Source organism: Geotrypetes seraphini, chromosome 11, assembly GCF_902459505.1.
Source record: "Geotrypetes seraphini chromosome 11, aGeoSer1.1, whole genome shotgun sequence".
Lineage (NCBI taxonomy): Eukaryota > Metazoa > Chordata > Amphibia > Gymnophiona > Dermophiidae > Geotrypetes > Geotrypetes seraphini.
This window is the reverse complement of record NC_047094.1, coordinates 51399985-51418229: the sequence shown is the minus strand read 5'-3', so window position 1 is coordinate 51418229 and position 18245 is coordinate 51399985. Positions and strand designations below refer to the sequence as shown.

Here is an 18245-nt window from a genome sequence, read left to right as displayed (position 1 = left end):
GGAGTGCCCTAGGGTCCAAAATCTTTTGTCCAATGTTACACATTATAATGCTCCTAACCCTAAGTTGTAGTTATTGCAGTGGCAACCACCGAACATGCTTATGCAACATTTCAAGATGCTTTTGCCTTCCTGGCTATCTTGCACAGGGAAGTAGCTCAATGTTGGCCAACTACTGTATTACCACAGGACAAAAAAGTTAGGCCTAAGCTGTGGTAGGCCTATTACTTAAGCAAGTTGATAGCAACGAGAAGAGGACATTTAGTAAAGTTTGATGAAATTTGGGAACCATTTGTGGTCTGGTATAATAAGGGTATCAAACAGGTTCAAGATACATCATACTCACTATCTTTCTGGAATGTTTAGTTGGGGTGTTTCTGCATTCTGCTTCTAGCTGTGTTGATCTACAGTATATACTTTTGACATAATACACTATTTTATTCATTTCTGCATGCTATATTTTAGTAATTTGGGCAAATTGAGCTTTGGACACACTACCTAACGTCTTTTTTGTTAGATGATACCATATGATTGTTGCTTGTTACACTGGAATTCCTTAAAATGCATAGTTAGGTGGTATAAAGTGGTGAGTCGGTGTCTTTAGGCTTGGACATTTAACTTCTGGGTCAGAGGTGGAGTAAAGGGTAAGTCATGTTTCTGAGGCTACTATTAATTCTATGGTGCTGTGCCAGCATAGTCCCCAAATTTGGGGTTCCCATGTTCAGTGCTACACCTAGGATTACCCAAGAGATCTGAATCCAGGATCCCAGGTCCAGGACCACAGTAGCACAGCAACATGGACTTAACAGCCTCAGAAATGTGAATTAATTTGACTCCAACTCTGACCCTTGAGTTAGAATTACAGGTATTTAGAAAAATGATTAAACCTTCAGAGTCTTAATGCATATCTCTGTACTGGGGAGTAATAGTTAACCTCATCATGGTAATGGGATTTGCATGGAAGTATACTAATTTTATTGCATGGTTTTTAATGCTCATTTACTTTGAATTAAAAATTTGTATTCACTCATGAGTAAAGTTTAACTCGCAGAACATTGTGTTGAAACTTAAGTTAGAAAGATAGAAAGATATACCTTATTACATTGACCCTGAGAGTAGCAGGGCAGGAAATAGATGTTAGGGCATTATCCAGATTGCACTTGCCCACTTTGGAGTTCTGTGTTCCTATCTGGTGCTGCTAATAATCTTTTTCCTTTAGGTATTGGCTACAGCGGCACAGGAATTATCACAGCCCAAGACCCCCAGCTTCCAGGGTCCTGTTATGCAACCCCTTTCTAAGCAGGCAAAGTCTGACCCTGATAGTTGCATCTCCCAAGACTGGAAGAAGATCGTGCAAGAGAGAATTGAAAGCAAAACGCGCAGGTTTGCTAAGGTAAGAGTCCAGGTGGGAACCATGAGCAGAGAAAAAGACTGGATGGCGCATGAGAGGCTTTGATATAAGAAAGACTGTATGAAACAATTTTCCATGAATACTGAATGAAAAAGGGTCATATACTGCATTCAGTATAACTTTGAGTATATAACTATTTGCATTATATGACCCCCCTCTGCTGCTTCTGTCTCAACTTGGAAGCTAGGAGTTGACTTGTGTGGTTCCTCTTTTCAAAACAAATTGCTTGGCCACTTTTAGGTCTAGGTTAATTTCAGGCATACTAGCTTCCCTCTCAAGATAGCTAACCTCTCCTGATTTGGCCCCATTCTGGTTTTTAACTAGCTTGATGCAGTTCATTAGAGAATTGTCAGAACAAAAGGCAACTGCAGAATTTGATGTTCTTGATGAATTGCAAGCTAATTCCTGCTGGGACCCTTTCCTCAAGATTACAGAAGCAGGGATCTCCTTACGCACGGTTCCGTCCTTACCGAAGGCTGTCTCAGCCTTCCACATAAATCAGGAAGTCCATCTGCCTGTTTTCTTTCCTACGGGGTTGAGGAAAAAGGGCGGGGCATTGCATTTGCTGGATGTCAAGCATGCTCTCCTCCAGTACCTCGAAGTTACCAATGAGTTTCATTTATCAAATCATCTCTTTGTCCTGACCAGTCATGTGAAGAAAGAGAAGCTGATGTCTAAAGCCTCAATTTTCCAGAGGGATCAAAACGTCCATTTCCTCTGTATATATGGGCTGTGGTAAGCAGCCACCAATTGCATTGATAGCTCACTCCACCAGAGGAGTTGCTGCCTCTTGGGCAGAGAATAGGGCTGTCTTGCCCAAGGAGATCTGTTGAGTGGCTACATGGCCTACCCTCCATACCACCATACAGGGTGGATGTAGCAGCCAGGAAAGATGCTGCTTTTGGGTCCTCTGTCCTGAAGACAGCCTCAGTGGGCTCGTCCTAGATTCTGGGGACTACTTTGGTACATCCCTACGGTTCAGGACCACTAAACACATTGCACTAGAAAGAAAGATTGTTCTTACTTATAATCTTCTTTCTTATAGATGTGTTTAATGGACCAGAAGCTCCACCCTGCATGTGGGCATTACCTGCCTTCAGCCTTAGGATCAGTCTGGTGCTGGAGAAATTTCTGCTTTTCAGGAGCGCAAAGAAGAAAAACAAAACACTTCAGACAGTGTATAGTCTGCTTTAAGTCTCTGTTAGATAGCCAGACATGCAAGTAGCTACAAGTTCTATATAAACTTAGGGCTCCTTTTACAAAGGTGCGCTAGCATTTTTAACGCATGCGCCAGATTAGCACATGCTAGCTGAAAATCTACCGCCTGCTCAAAAGGAGGCGGTAGCGGCTAGCGTGCGGGGCAATTTAGTGCGCACTATTCCGCACGTTAAGGCCCTAGCGCAGCTTTGTAAAAGGAGCACGTGCTTTTGTATCAGTTTTTATAATAGTTGTTTGAATATTATAATGTTTGTTACAGAGCAGAACAGAATTGTACTGTCAGGGATTCCTCCCCGTTTCCCTCTTTCCAGTTATGTTGTTCATTACAGTGCTTGATTGCTTGTGTATGAACTGAGGGGGCAGGAGCAGCTCCCTGGGAAGAAGGTGGAGTTGAAAACATAGAAACATGATGGCAGATGAAGGCCAAATGGCCCATCCAGCCTGCCCATCCGCATTAACCATTATCTCGTCCTCTCTCTGAGATTCCACGTGCCTATCCCACGTGTTCTTGAATTCAGACACAGTCTCTGTCCCCACCACCTCTTCTGGGAGACTGTTCCATGCATCTACCACCCTTTCTGTAAAAAAGTGTTTCCTTAGATTACTCCTGAGCCTGTTACCTCTTAACTTCATCCTATGCCCTCTTATTCCAGACCTTCCTTTCAAATGAAAGAGACTCAACTCTTGCACATTTACGCCATGTAGGTATTTAAACCTACATATCTCCCCTCCCGCATTTCCTCCAAAGTACACATATTGAGATCTTTAAGTCTGTCCCCTTACACCTTATGACAAAGACCATGCACCATTTTAGTAGCCTTCCTCTGAACTGACTTCATCCTTTTTGTATCTTTTTAAAGGTACGGTCTCCAAAATTGTGCCAAATATTCTAAATGTCTCACCAGAGTCTTTTACAGGGGCATCAATATCTCACTTTTTCCTACTGGCCATATCTCTCCCCATGCAATCTGGCATCCTTCTAGCTTTCACCATCACCTTTTCATCCTCTTTAGCCACCTTAAGATCATCACATGCAATCACCCCCAAGTCCTGCTCTTCTGTCGTGTACATAAGTTCTTCACCTCCTAAACAGTACTGTTCCTTCGGGATTTTGCAGCCTAAATGCATGACCTTGCATTTCTTAGCATTAAATTTTAGCTGCCATATTTCAGACCATTCTTCAAGCTTCTATAGTACTTCCTTCATGTTATTCACATAATCTGGGGTGTCTATTCTATTGCCGATATTGACAATTTTCTGCAAGTAACTTCCGGGTTGAGATGCAAGACCCTACGGTTTAGAATCACTAGACATATCTATAAGAAAGAAGATTATTGAGATAAGAACCTAATCTTTCTTTATACTCTATCATGAGGCACATGGAGCAGTTGTCCAAAGAGCGCTGTAGGACCAAACAGAAATAAAACTAATCTGTGTGAAAGGAATATTGCATAATATCAAGCAGGCATCCGTTAATGTTTTTTTTTTTTCTTTTAATCTTTGATTAGGGTGCCTCCAGACCAGATCCAGAGCCCATTCTGAATCGGTATAATGCAGTGGCAGGCCACTTCTTCTTCCCTCTGATCTGCAACTTTGACAGGTAATTGGAGTTTCGCTGCTAGCAGACATATTTTATACTGAGTTCTGCAGACTTTGCAGCTTTGAGTACTGGGTTTCTTGTAGATATACTCGAAGCTAAAAGTGTTTTAGAAGTGCTTATTTTGTGCTTCAGCTATTGTTGATGAATTTCCAAAATGCATATGTATCTTTATTGAAAATGGAGGAAATTATTTCTTAGTTTAGAAACTATTGTAGGAAAATTTTAAAATAGTAATTTTGTTTATAAATAAACCATGCAGATGCATAATGACTGTTACCTTTTTACAAGGTGTATATCTGTTTATAAATGCTAAATTTTGGAACCACCAAATTGTCTTGAGTATCCCTATAGCTAGCTAATAGTCCCTAGCTACGCCTACTTTTTGGGCAGGTGCCTACCTGAAAATTAAATTTTTTAAAATTGTTTTTAATCAGTTTTTAATGGTGCTTTCAATTATCTGCGCCAGATAAACAATTTAAAAAAATTAAGTTAGATGCCTACTAGTAGGTGCCATTTATAGAATCAGGCCCATTGTGCATTAGAATAAATGCTAAATGAATACAAACTTAATTTATACTCAAGTTTATTGTTTTGGGGTTTTGTTTTTATATCCCACAAATCACAATATATGTCTAAGCAGCTTACAATATAAATTGTGACCTTTAGAAGTGTGGGGAGGTTTGGACATTAATCCTTTGATGAAATGTCCATCACTACTCAGGCCTCCTTCCCAGTGCATCCTAGGATGCAGTGGGAGTGGCATAGGACTCTGGGAGTGGCCTTGGGTATCTGAGCCAATCATAGCCTTAGGCCTCTCCCTGGCGCATCCCAGAATGCACCAGAAAGGGGAAGGCCGGCCATTTTGGAGTGGCGGGCTGGCCAGTCAGAGGGTGTGAGCATCCCTTCGGCTGGACAGTCAACTGAAAGGTACGGAGAGGGAGCGTGGTCGGAGGTAGAGTTAGGGGTGGGGGGTGGGAGGCCTGAGCCTTGGGCGGTGTCATAAGAACATAAGAATAGTGGCAGATGAGCTTCAACGTGGGGAAATGCAAGGTCATGCACGTGGGGAAAAAGAACCCGATGTTCACATACAAAATGGGGGGAACACCACTAGGGGTTAGTAACCTGGAGAGAGACCTGGGAGTGATGGTAGACGCAACACTGAAGGCATCGGCGCAATGCGCCACAGCCGCTAGGAAAGCAAACAGAATGCTGGGTATCATTAAGAAGGGTATTACGACCAGGACGAAGGAAGTCATCATGCCGCTGTATCGTGCAATGGTACGGCCGCATCTGGAGTACTGTGTCCAGTACTGGTCGCCGTACCTCAAGAAAGACATGGCGGTACTTGAGGGAGTACAAAGAAGAGCAACCAAACTGATAAAGGGAATGGAAAATCTCCCATATACCGACAGATTGAGACAGTTGGGACTTTTCTCCCTGGAAAAGCGAAGACTTAGAGGAGACATGATAGAAACCTTCAAGATCCTGAAGGGCATAGAAAAAGTAGACAGGGGCAGATTTTTCAAATTAAGGGGCGCCACAAGTACAAGGGGGCACTCGGAGAAACTGAAGGGGGACAGGTTTAGAACAAACGCTAGGAAGTTCTTTTTCACTCAGAGGGTGGTGGATGCATGGAACGCACTTCCAGAGGCTGTTGTAGACAAGAAAACATTAAATGGTTTCAAAGAAGGTTTGGATAGATTCCTAGAAGAAAAAGGGATTGGGGGGTATAGATAGGATAGACCATTGCTCAGGCAATGGGCCTGATGGGCCGCCGCGGGTGCGGACCGCTGAGCAGGATGGACCTATGGTCTGCCTCAGCGGAGGCAACTTCTTATGTTCTTATGTTCTTAATAGTCTTACTGGGTCAGACCAATGGACCATCAAGCCCACGGTGGCCAATCGAGGTCACTAGTACCTGGCAAAAAGTCAACTAGTAGCAACATTCCATGCTATCTATCCAGGGCACGCAGAGGCTTCCCCCATATCTTAATAATAGACTATGGACTTTTTCTCCAGGAATTTGTCCAAATCTTTCTTAAAACCAGCGATGCTATCTGCTTTTACCACAACCTCTGGCAACGCGTTCCAGAGCTTAACTATTTTTTGAGTGAAAAAATATTTCCTCCTATTGGTTTTAAAAGTATTTTCCTGCAATTTCATTGAGTGTCTCCTAGTCTTTGTAATTTTTGATGGAGTGAAAAATCGATCCACTTGTACCTGTTCTACTCCACTCAGGATTTTGAAGACTTCATTCATATCTCCCCTCAGCCATCTCTTTTCCAAACTGAAGAGCCCTAACCTATTTAGTCTTTCCTCATATGGGAGGAGTTCCATCCCCTTTATCATCTTGGTCGCTCTTCTTTGAACCTTTTCTAGTCCCATTTCCAGGCCGCTAAACAATGTAGTTGAGCCGCCTGATAGTAAGAAAGAAAATGCGGTACCCCATCCCACCCAGTTTCTTCCGCTGATACAACATTTTACGCTGGATCCACAGTGCTTTATTATTCCAAATATACTGAAAGAGTTTCCTTTCCAGCCACTTAAAAAGGAGGCAGATAAAGGGATCGGTAGAGTTGAGAAGTAAAGCAAGTTGGGCATTACCATAATTTTAAAAGCATGAACCCGACCCAACCAAGAGATAGTTAAATGTTTCCAGTGCTCCAATTCTTCATCTATTTGCTGTAGGAGAGCGGGATAATTCGCTGCATAAAGGCCAGAGTCCTAGCGAGATTAACTCTCAATGTAACGAGCTGGAGGCCCAACGGTAAGAAAAGGAAGCTCTACTTTCGCAAGGGAGAGCTCCAAAATCTCTGATTGAGGGACATTTACTTTAAATCTCAACACAGTTCCATAAGCTTGGTCACTGCTGATAAGGATTTACACGGGGCTGAGAGAGTAAACAGGATATCATCTGCAAACAATAAAATTTTTTGTTCCAGCTATTATTTCAATTTTTTATTGGAGAATATAAATTTAAAGTATTCCATTAATGCAACATTTTTTGGATCTTCCTTATTACCTTGATGAACTATTTATGTATATATGTATTAAGAACATCTCTGCTTGCAATAATTATGCTTTTCCTTCAATAATTTTTTTTCCCAAGGAGGAGTTATCTTTCTCTAGTTTTGTGTTTGTTTTGGTAAAAAAAAAAAATCTTTTGATAATAGTTTTGGCTGCACAGTATTGTATTCAGTTAATTTCTGTGATAATCAGTAGTTTGTCCTTTTGTGCCTTATTCCTCTTATTAATAGGTTTCATTCTAGATGTTAAATTCAGCTTTTGCAATCTTTCCCTCTTTGAACCCAGCATATTTTATCTATTTTCAAACAGGCTACCAACTCAACTATTAATTCCTCCACCTCTGGGTCTTTCTCCTGCATTTCTTCTTCCTCTTTAATTGACTTCTGAGTCTCTCCTTTTCTCTCAGGGGAGTATGTGGCGCAGTGGTTAAAGCTACATCCTCAACATCCTGGGGTTGTGGGTTCAAACCCACGCTGCTCCTTGTGACCCTGGGCAAGTCACTTAATCCCCCCATTGCCCCAGGTACATTAGATAGATTGTGAGCCCGCCGGGACAGACAGGAAAAATGCTTGAGTACCTGAATAAATTCATGTAAACCATTTTGAGCTCCCCTGGGAGAATGGTATAGAAAATTGAATACAAAAAAATAAATTTAGTATTTATTTTAGTATTTATAGAACACTTAAGTCTAAGTGGTTTACATTAAGGTACTCAAATAGTCCTCCCTATCTGTCCTGGTGGGCTCACAATCTGATTAATGTACCAGCCTGTTGCCCTTTTAATTGTTGACCCCATTCATCTTCTCAGTGCCACATTTTGACCTTTAGGCCACTGACTAGTTTTCCTAATGGTTATGCTGTCCCATTTAGCTCACCACTTCTAGCAGTATGTGTTCATAGACCAGTGTGGTGGATGCATTGAACAAATTGTCAGTGTCAATGGTGGATAGAAAAACAATAAATGAATTCAGGGATGACTATGATAAACATAGAGGATCTTTATATATGAAGGAAAACTGTTGCATCAGAAATAGGCTATAGATGGTGCTCTTGGGGTGGAGGGGTTTTGGTTACTTTGGGGGAGGAAAAGTACATGTGTGGATGGCATGTAAAAGTTCTACCCTAGAAAAAGCAAGTGTAAGGAACAACACATACTATATCCTAGGAAGTATGCAATATGTGGTCACTGTTTCATTGTGCACCATTTGGAAATTGTTCCCCATTACTTTTCTGTACACAGAAGTAATATGTGGCTGATGTTTACCATAGGGCATCTAAACTTTTGTTGGTGACTGGTTCCAAGAAAGCGTGAATATTTTCAGCATATTACTGTTTCACTCTTTAGGCCTTTGGCTTCCTTTGACCTTCTGGGTGATGATCGACTGGTGTTGGGGAGATTGTTGCATACCCTTGGAATCTTGATATATTGTGCCCTTCACACCATGGTAAGAGATCTTTCTCACATCTAACTCTTATGTTCTGGGTTTTGGGTTTTTTAATGTTTTTAAGTGGGAGGTTAAATTCTCAGCTTCTTATGACATTTTGGATCTTAGCTCAAATGTTAAGAAAGATCTCTAAATCTAGTAGTGCAGTAAGTGATTGGGATTTTATACCGCTTGGACAAGGTGTATTAAGCGCTTTACAATCAGGTATAGGGTTTTGAATGATGCACTGAAACTGGGATTATAATTTGAGATTGTAGTGTCCTGGGGAGGAGGAAGGGTGAATACACCTCTTGCATTCTGACTGGGATTATTATTTGAGATTCAACTGCAATGGAGAGTAGGTGCTGAGGTGTTTGACTTGGGCTGTAAATTATAGCACTATTATATTAAGTTCACGCCCTCCTTCCCTCACAGCCAGTCATATTTTCTAAATATTCCTAATGCATAAACAAGGAATGTATAGGCACTGTATGAAGATCTTGAAAACGTGACTTGTTAGAAGGTCCCAGGACTGTTTTGAATTCCAAAAATAAAGCCCTGGTATGTACCACACGCCTAGTTCATGGAATGCCCTTCCCTTGGGCCTGAGACAGAAGAATAACCCTAGCAAGTTCAAATCTAGCCTCAAAACTTTTCTTTTTAAAGCTGTTTATGAGATTTATAGCTAGGACTAAACGCATATAAGACTCAGATAACGGGCACATTTCAGATAATTCCCCTTTCCCTTTCATTTTCCCATCCCCCTCCTTTTATTTTTATGAAGTGTATCCCATTCATGTCCCTTTTGTAGCATGTACTACCAGTTATTAAATTGTCTTTTTCCTATATTTTTTAATTTTAATTTTATTATCTATTTTGTACAATTTACACCGTTTTGGTAATTAAAGCGGTATATCAAGCTTAAATAAACTTGAAACCAGGATGTAGTACTAATGTCCTGAATACAGACTTGAATGTTCCTAATTTTTTTTTAAAGGGCATCTTCAGATGTTCTCTATCTTTATGTCATGTTCTTGGATATCCACAGGTAGCTGCACAGATGGGAAAAGCTTTGCTAGAACTCGTTTGGAGTCTCCGTTTTCACACAGACCCGTAAGTTTTGGGGTTTTGGTTTTCTTTTCTTTTCTTTTTGTATGTTCATTATACAAAAATGAATGCATTAGTGCAGTTACTTAGCTATGATGGAGCTATGGGGCAGACATGTTAATCCTATCTCTCTAAACATGTCCAGCAGGCTGCCAGTTTAATTAGAATTGGTGGTGAGGGTGAGAGCTGCTGACATTGATGAGTTAACTTTCACACTACATAGGGTTAGGGTCTAGAACAGGCTTATCCACCATGTGACCCACAGACCAGAACTTCGCCCACCAACCTCATCTTCTTGGCCTGCAGAAGCTTTGTGAAGTCCTCCAATAGGATCCCTATTACCACATCTGTGGATTCTATGTCACAACTGGTCTAACCAGGAGCTTGAGCTGCACAGTGTCAAAGTTGAGGATGTTCCTGTGTTATCAAGACTCATGAAACTTAATACTATGAGACAAACCTTAACTTCCAACGTAGCATGGCTTAACATCATGATGAAACCAGTTGCAGCAGAGAAATTGGGGATCTTATCAGAGGACTTCACAGGGCTTTCTCATATCACTTGCAGCAGGGAAGGAGGATCCATCGAAGCATTGCTGTAGGAAGTCAGGGAACTAGGATCCATTGAAGTATTGTGGTAGGAGAGCAAGAATCCATCCAAACAATTAGATGAAGGGGACAAAACGGGGTGGAGGCGGGGAGGGGATAACATTATAAGAGAGAGAGAGAGAGAGATAACTGGTAAAGATTGGGGGGGGGAGAGAGAGAGAGAAAAAAATTTTTAGTCTGATACTGGGAAAAATCAAATGGAGAGACAGACGTGCAGGCAAAAAAAAATGTTGGGGAGGGAGAGGGTCAGAGGAACAGAAGAAAGCATGGAGTGTCATTCTGAAACTTCCTTTGACATTATTGTTATAGTGGGGAACAGAGAGAGGGGACCCCCTCCAAATCTGCACTACACCCATTAAATGACTGGGGTTGGAGTTGAAGGAGGGGAATCTAAGATCAGGAGGATTTAGCCTTCCCTCTCTTCTGTCATTTATGTCAAACACCCATATTTCTTCACAGTTATTACTACTACTATTTATAATTTCTAAAGCACTAAAAGGCATACGCAGCACTATACATTTAACACATAATAGATGGTCCCTGCTCAGAAGAGCTTACAATCTAATTAGGACAGACAGACCAACCAAATGAGACATATAGGGGTTGGGAAGTTTCTTGCAGAGAGAATGATAGGATGGACATAAGTATCTTATGGTGAGTGGTGGGAGTTAAGAGTTGAAAGCAGATTCAAAAGAGTGGGCTTTTAGCTTAGATTTGAATACTTCTAGAGACAAAGCTTGATGTATTGACTCAGGTAGTCTGTTCCAGGCAGTAAGTTAGAAGGGACGGAGTTTGGAGTTGGCAGTGGAGGAGCAGGGTGCGGATAAGACTGAGGGACTTATCTGATGAAAGGCGTTCACAAAGGGGGGGAGCATAGGGGGAGATAAGTGAGGAGAGATATTGAGGGGCTGCAGAGTAAATGCATTTGTAAGTTAGTAAGAGGAGTTTGAACAGTATTTGGAAATAGAGAGTCAGTGAAATGACTTAAGGAGAGGTGTAATGTGAGTATGGCGGCTTTGGCGGAATATAAGTCGTGCAGCAGAATTTTGAACAGATTGAAGGGGAGAGAGATGTTTGAGTGGAAGCACAGAGAGAAGCAAGTTGCAGTAATCTAAGCACGAGGTGATGAGAGTGTGGATAAGGGTTTTGGTATTGTGCTTGGAAAGGAGAGATCAGGTTTTGGTAAGAAGCGACAGTTGGACAGTTAATGGTTTGTTGGATCTGAGCAGAGAAGGAGAGAGAGAGAGAGGAGTCAAAGAAGACCCTGAGATTGTGAAGTGTTTCCACTCTGTTCATCTTCAGTCCTCTCTCACTCGGCTTGTTCTTCTTGCCCCCTCATCAGCTCTTATTTGCTGTCCCCTGCCCCAAACTTTTTATTCCCTCACTCATCCTCTCATTACACTTATCTGCAACAGGAGGCATTTGGCAATGCTCACCTTTAGCCTGTGTTATCCTCCTCCTGCTTCTAGGCCTGAACTGTCATGACTTGAATCACATGGTTTAAAGTACAGCAATCTGGACAGCTAGACTAGGAAGCAGATGGGATAGGATGCAACTTAAATTGGTGAACCACCATTGAGAGAGACATGGAGCAACTGCTGCTGCAGTCACTGCTTGCTGCCCTTAGCCTTCTATATCTGATGATGATTCCCCAAGTAATAGGAAATTCAATTATGTAGCAAATTGTCTTTTTAATAAATCAAATTAGATAGTCCTTGACTGTGTAAACCTGCAACACAACTTTTGACTCCTGCTTACCAGACTACAAGGTTACATAGTAAATGACGGCAGATAAAGAACTAAACGGTCCATCCAGTCTGCCCATTAGTTATACCCATTAAATACATGATTAATTTAACTTGTCTCTTCTTTGATATTTCTGGGTCATAGACTGTAAAGTCCACCTGGTATTGTCCTAGGTTCCAAATGCTGACGTTGCCGTCCAAGCTCACTCCAGCCTATCCAACCGTCCTGTATCTACCATAAAGTCTGGCCAGTAACATCATGTTCCAAGATAGTGGAGTTCCCATTGATGCCCTCCCCAGCCCAATCCTACACCAAATCATCACATATGGGACACAGTATGTATGCAAGAGTGCTTTGAGGTGATAGACAGAAACCACGTTTTAGCTATATATTACAACTTGTCCTTACAGGATGTACTCTGTTACTAGAGAACTAGTCAAAAAGTGAAAATATGACAAGAGGAATGGTCACATTGCACTGCTAAACTATAAAAGCATCTAGCTCCACTGTGTCCTTTTCGTAACAGATATGTTCGCCAGAGCCTCCTATTTTGCATCTCAACCACACTCCTCAGTGTTCCCAGTGAGCGTCTGCTGACTGACATGGCTGATGAACTCCTAGAAATACAGTCTTGGTTAGCAGGTAAGGGATACACTTGGCCTGGTTCTAAGCTGTGTATGTCTTTTTAATGTAATGCAGAAAGAAAAGATGCCAAAAACAAGAAAGAAACTGTAGATGGAAATGTTGCTGAGTTATTTGGACACAATAGGACTCTCAGGAAGGGTTTGGAACTGGTTTCAAGGTTTTCTGAAGAAAAGATCTTATCGAGTGGTTTGTGACGGTAATTATTCTCATTCATGGAGCAACCCTTTGCTGTGTCCCAAGGTTCTCCACTATCGCCCACTTTATTCGACATCTACATTTCCTCTTTAGGACATTTATTACAGAGTTTAAATGTAAAATATTATATATACGCAGATGACATCTCTATTTTAATTCTTCTAAACAATTTTACTACTGAAATTTTAAATCAGATATCATCTATTATGTGTCGGATAGAACAGTGGACAATTAATTTCAAATTGAAACTTAACACAGAAAAGACCAAACTTTTCATGGCTAGTCCAAACGATAAAATAACAAATTCACTGCTTCATCTTAACGGTCACGACTACCCAATTATTAAATCTATCAAAATTCTGGGAGTCATACTAGACCGGCATTTAACATTAGCAGAACATACTAACTCAATGGTAAAAAAATGCTTTTTTGCATTGTGGAAATTAAAAACCATTAAAAAATATTTTGATCCTTTATCGTTCAGACTATTGGTACAGTCATTAATTTTATCTATTTTAGACTATTGTAACACTATCTATTTAGGAGCGCCCAAAAAAATACTAAGGAAATTAAGGATTTTTGGTTAAAAAAGAATGACCATATCAACTCATACTATCATTTACTTCATTGGCTGTCTTTGGAGGCAAGAGTACTACACTTCTTCCTCCAAATCCACAGATTCGGTTATTTGAGATTTTTTTTACAAAAAACCTATTTTCATTTTTTGGCTATTTATAAGCTGTTCAAGACTCCCCGGAACCTTACCTGGTGGTCTAGTGGTGAAGCGGGGCAGAAGCGATCTTCTATGCTCCTGCTCCGTGCAGAGCCGTCATCAGAATGGCTACCGTGAATTCCCGTTAAAGTCTCGAGACCCTCCACAATCTGCCCATTCTTCACCCATGTGTATGGCCACTTCAAACTATGCTGTATCACATTTAGGCTGACGTTTAATATCAGCCAGAACTTGCATAGCTTCTAGAGAGCAGCCAAAAATTGTATCCTGGCCCAGGTCCTATGCACTTGGAGAGGAATGATCTCTGCTCTCAGCATTCTATAACCTTGGCTATCAACCCCCCCAGCAAGCGCCTCTTACCTGCATCCTCCCGCCGCCGCCTCTTTGCTCCCCCGGCCCGACACCGAAGCGGGGAAAGAGGAGACTGAAGTACCCGCACTGGCCCCCTGCAAACACTTAGTATGCACAGACAGAGGCGATCGGAGGCGGAGACCACCAGGTAAGGTCTGGGGGTGGGTCAGAGCTGGCACAAAGTTATTCACGATTTTTCACACTTCGTGGTCCAGCTCTGCCCCTAACCCCCATGAATACCGAGAAGAAGTGTATTCAAATTTTCCTGTATCTGCTTTAAGCTGATATCGGGATTGTCTCCAGCTTGCCTTTTTTCTTTTTTTTTTTTTTTTTTAATTCTTTATTCAGTTTTAACTCTTGCAACAAGTGTACAAAATTCAATCAGATAATTCGTACAAATCGCTTGCCTTTTTTCTCATTTTGTGTTGTATAGGCCAGTGGTTCCCAGCCCTGTCCTGGAGGACCACTAGCCAGTCAGGTTTTCAGGCTAGCCCTAATGAATACGCTTGGAGCAGATTTGCATGCCTGTCACTTCTATTGTATGCAAATCTCTCTCATGCATATTCATTAGGGCTAGCCTGAAAGCCCGGCTAGCTGGTGGTCCTCCAGGACAGGGCTGGGAACCACTGGTATAGACTATCAAGGGAAACTAGAAATTTTTACTTATTTGCTTATCCAAAAATCAATTTAAGACCTTCTTAGATAGGACTCTAGCGTTTCAAGCTGGTAGACAGCAATCTTGGCTAGGTAAATGTATTCTACTCAGAAAAAGAATCCCCTGCACAGATATATACTCAATCAAAAGCAATACAACGTTAGTGCAGTATTAAACAAACTGCTTCACAAAGAATATATTCATATTATCAACATTTCAACAAAGTTAAAAACACATGAGACTACAAACACACATAAACAGACAAACACATAACAAGTAAGACATATCAAATAAATATCAGGATGGCCAAAGAAAGTTCACCGAAATGTGAGTTCAAAGAATCACTTAGCTTGAAGAAGTTCAGGCTCCAACTTGAAGAGCAGCCATGAAGTGATCAAAAGGCAGATGAAAGTCCTAGATCGTCCTAGCTCTAACCACTGTGCCACACTTTTCACCCATTAACTCTGACAGGCTACATTTGGGTCATTTTGCCCTATATTTCATTTAATTACATAGAAACATAATAAAGACCAAATGGCCCATCCAGTCTGCCCTTCTGCAGTAACCATTATCTCTTCCACTCTCTCTGAGATCCCACGTTTTCAAGAATTCAGACACAGTCTTTGTCTCCTCCACCTCCTCCAGGAGACTGTTCTGCCACTCTACCACATCTACCACTCTTTCTGTAAAAAAGTATTTCCTTAGATTACTCCTGAGCCTATCACCTCTTAACTTCATCCTATGCCTTCTCATTTCAGAACTTCCTTTCAAATGAGATACTCGACTCATGCATATTTACGCCACGTAGGTATTTAAAAGTCTCTGCATATCTCCCCTTTCCTCCAAAGTATACATATTAAGATGTTTAAATGTATCCCCATGCCCTTATGACAAAGACCACGTACCATTTTAGTAGCTTTCCTCTGGACCGACTTCAGAATTGCACACAATATTCTAAATGAGGTCTCATCAGAGCCTTCTGAACTCGTGGCTGCCACATGACAAGGCCAAGTGTTGCACAGTGCATAGATGAACTATATTCAACAGGCAATGTATGAGTACATATGTTGCATTTCACTAGCTCTGTTCCTGGTATTGTATAACTTAATTTTTGATTTGCCCTTGTATAACTGTTTGTGTGTGGAGGAAGAAAAGGCAGCATCACATGAAAATAGTAATTGCAGGACACTGGTGGTTCCTGCAATATGGGAACTCTGCTGATCCATCAGGCCTTGTATACGCTACCCTTTCCTCCATGGATGCCAGTGTCCAGTTGGCATACTTGACTTTTTTGCGAATTATCAGTCATCAAAAGGATATATAGTGAGAAAAAATTATAGTGTGTCAAACAAATACCCTCACCACTGTTGCAATCTTTAAATATCCTCTATAATAAAACCCTAAGCGTGCATGCGCACTGCTTGCCTTCTTCCCCAATCTCCGATGCCGGCTGACTTCCTGCACTGCCGCTGCCGGGACGCCTCTTCTCACCCCCGGACCAGCAAACGCAGCAGCCATGGTTTCATCTTACAGCCGCGGGACATTTGCTAGGCTGGCCCACTTCGATAATGTGAGGTGGGCCGGCCTAGCAAAAGCCCCGAGGCTACCCTGGCTAGCAGATGCTGGATAGGGGGAGCAGGGAAAGGAACAGGGGTACTACTGGACAGGGGGAGCAGGGAAGGGGTGCTGCTGGACAGGGGGGGAGGTAAAACGAAGGGAAGAAGGGCTGCTGCTGGTTAGGGGGAGGTAAAAGGAAGAGAGAAGTGCTGCTGCTGGACAGGGGAGCAGGCAAAGGATGGTGATGGACAGCCGAGGAGAGAGAGAGAAAGAAAGACAGACACACACATCTATTCTAGCACCCGTTAATGTAAAGGGCTTAAAGACTAGTTCAGTATACAGTCAAACCTCGGTTTGCGAGTGTTTTGCAAGATGAGCAAAACACTCAGCAAACTTTTGACTCATAAACCGAGTGTTGACTCGATTTGCGAGCACCCCCCCCAATAACCGGCATCGCTCCCCCCCCCTTGCAAAGGCCCCCTCGCTCCAACCGCCCGCCCCCCCCCCCCACGTGAACCAGCCCCCCGGCCCGAACAACTTAAAATTACCCCCCCCCCCCCCCATCTAGTGCAGGCACAGATCGTGTGCCTAGAAGATCTTCCGGCTTCTCCCTGCCTGTCTTGAGCATGCATCTGCGCATGCTCAAGGACTTCTAATTCTCCCTCTCGCCGAGATTCTCGCCGAGAGGGAGAATTAGAAGTCCTTGAGCATGCGCAGATGCATGCTCAAGGCAGGCAGGCAGAAGCTGGAAGCCAGAAGATCTTCTAGGCACACGATCTGTGTCTGCACTAGACGGGGGGGGGGGAAGTTTAAGTTGTTCGGGCGGGGGGGGGGGCCGGTTGGAGCAGGGGGGAGCGATGCCAGTTATCAGGGGGTGGGGGGTGGAAACGTATCAAAGCGAGTTTCCATTATTTTCTATGGGGAAACTCGCTTTGATAAACGAGCATTTTGGATTATGAGCATGCTCCTGGAACGGATTATGCTCGTAATCCACGGTTCCACTGTAATTGTTTTCTGCTTAAACATTCTTTTAGACTAATTTGGTAAAGTTTTTCAAGTATAGAGATAGATAATGAGAATTTCTTGGCTTCATCATGCATGCGGTTTTCAGTTCACTAGTCAGAAAAATGCCTTTCTCAAAGTCTACTGCTTCAACTACCACTACTTGTTCAATAAATTAATCCTTACTGCTTATATCCATGAAAATTAAATGCATTTCAAAGCCATAAGAGTAGAGAAGAAGTTTTCCTAGACCAAATAAACTTTAATTGCCAGTTTTGGACTGATCTTGCTGTGATTATGTTTATACACTTGTCCCTCTGCCCGAGTACTGCATAATTATTCTGCATCATGGGTAGACCAGACTTCTGCGTCATGAGACTCATAAGATAATACCATTTATAGTCCTCAGAAGCTCAAAAAGCCAAGCACTCAGAAATATAATATTGCATCATAAATGAATGTCACTCTGGACAGTAGTACTACAACAGATGTCACTGGAGTTCACTGTGGCATCCTGCTTCTTCTCGTGGTCAGGGGCTGTGGTGATATCACCTGGGGCAGGATAACTAACTAGGGTGTGCATTATGAGAACTTTCTATGGAAGAAGAGGAGCAATATCTGTGACTCAACTTCTGATCTCTTAGGAGAGACTATTCTGCTGTGTTCTAATCTCAAGGTCTATAAATAGTGCCGTTCCCTGCCAGTTGAGCCTGATGAGGGGCTCTGCCTTTGAGCAAACAGGCATTGTACGTACAGGATATCCTCAGACAGATTCACTGCTGTTCCAGTCTCTCCAGCCTCCCACATCCTGAGTTCCGTTTACTTCTATGAAAAAAAGATAACTGCTGGAGTGGCTCCATGTACAGTACAGACCTGTTCCACAAGTGGAAACAGGCCTGGACTTGACTTTTTCCGCTAACCAAGTAGAGCAGTGCTAGCAAAATCAAAACTGTAGCCTTAGCAACAGCA

At 42.2% G+C, this 18245-nt stretch overlaps 1 protein-coding gene across 5 annotated transcripts in view; it reads left to right on the top strand.

Annotated features, from left to right (window-relative positions):
• TELO2 (telomere maintenance 2) overlaps positions 1-18245 on the top strand; it is a 134488-nt gene that overhangs the window by 74659 nt on the left and 41584 nt on the right. For all 5 annotated transcript variants that reach the window (XM_033914598.1, XM_033914597.1, XM_033914594.1 and 2 more), the window contains 5 exons: positions 1217-1390; positions 4135-4226; positions 8598-8697; positions 9725-9789; positions 12665-12780. In XM_033914598.1, coding sequence (XP_033770489.1) covers positions 1217-1390; positions 4135-4226; positions 8598-8697; positions 9725-9789; positions 12665-12780 — 547 coding nt within the window. The remainder of the gene's footprint in view (positions 1-1216; positions 1391-4134; positions 4227-8597; positions 8698-9724; positions 9790-12664; positions 12781-18245) is intronic.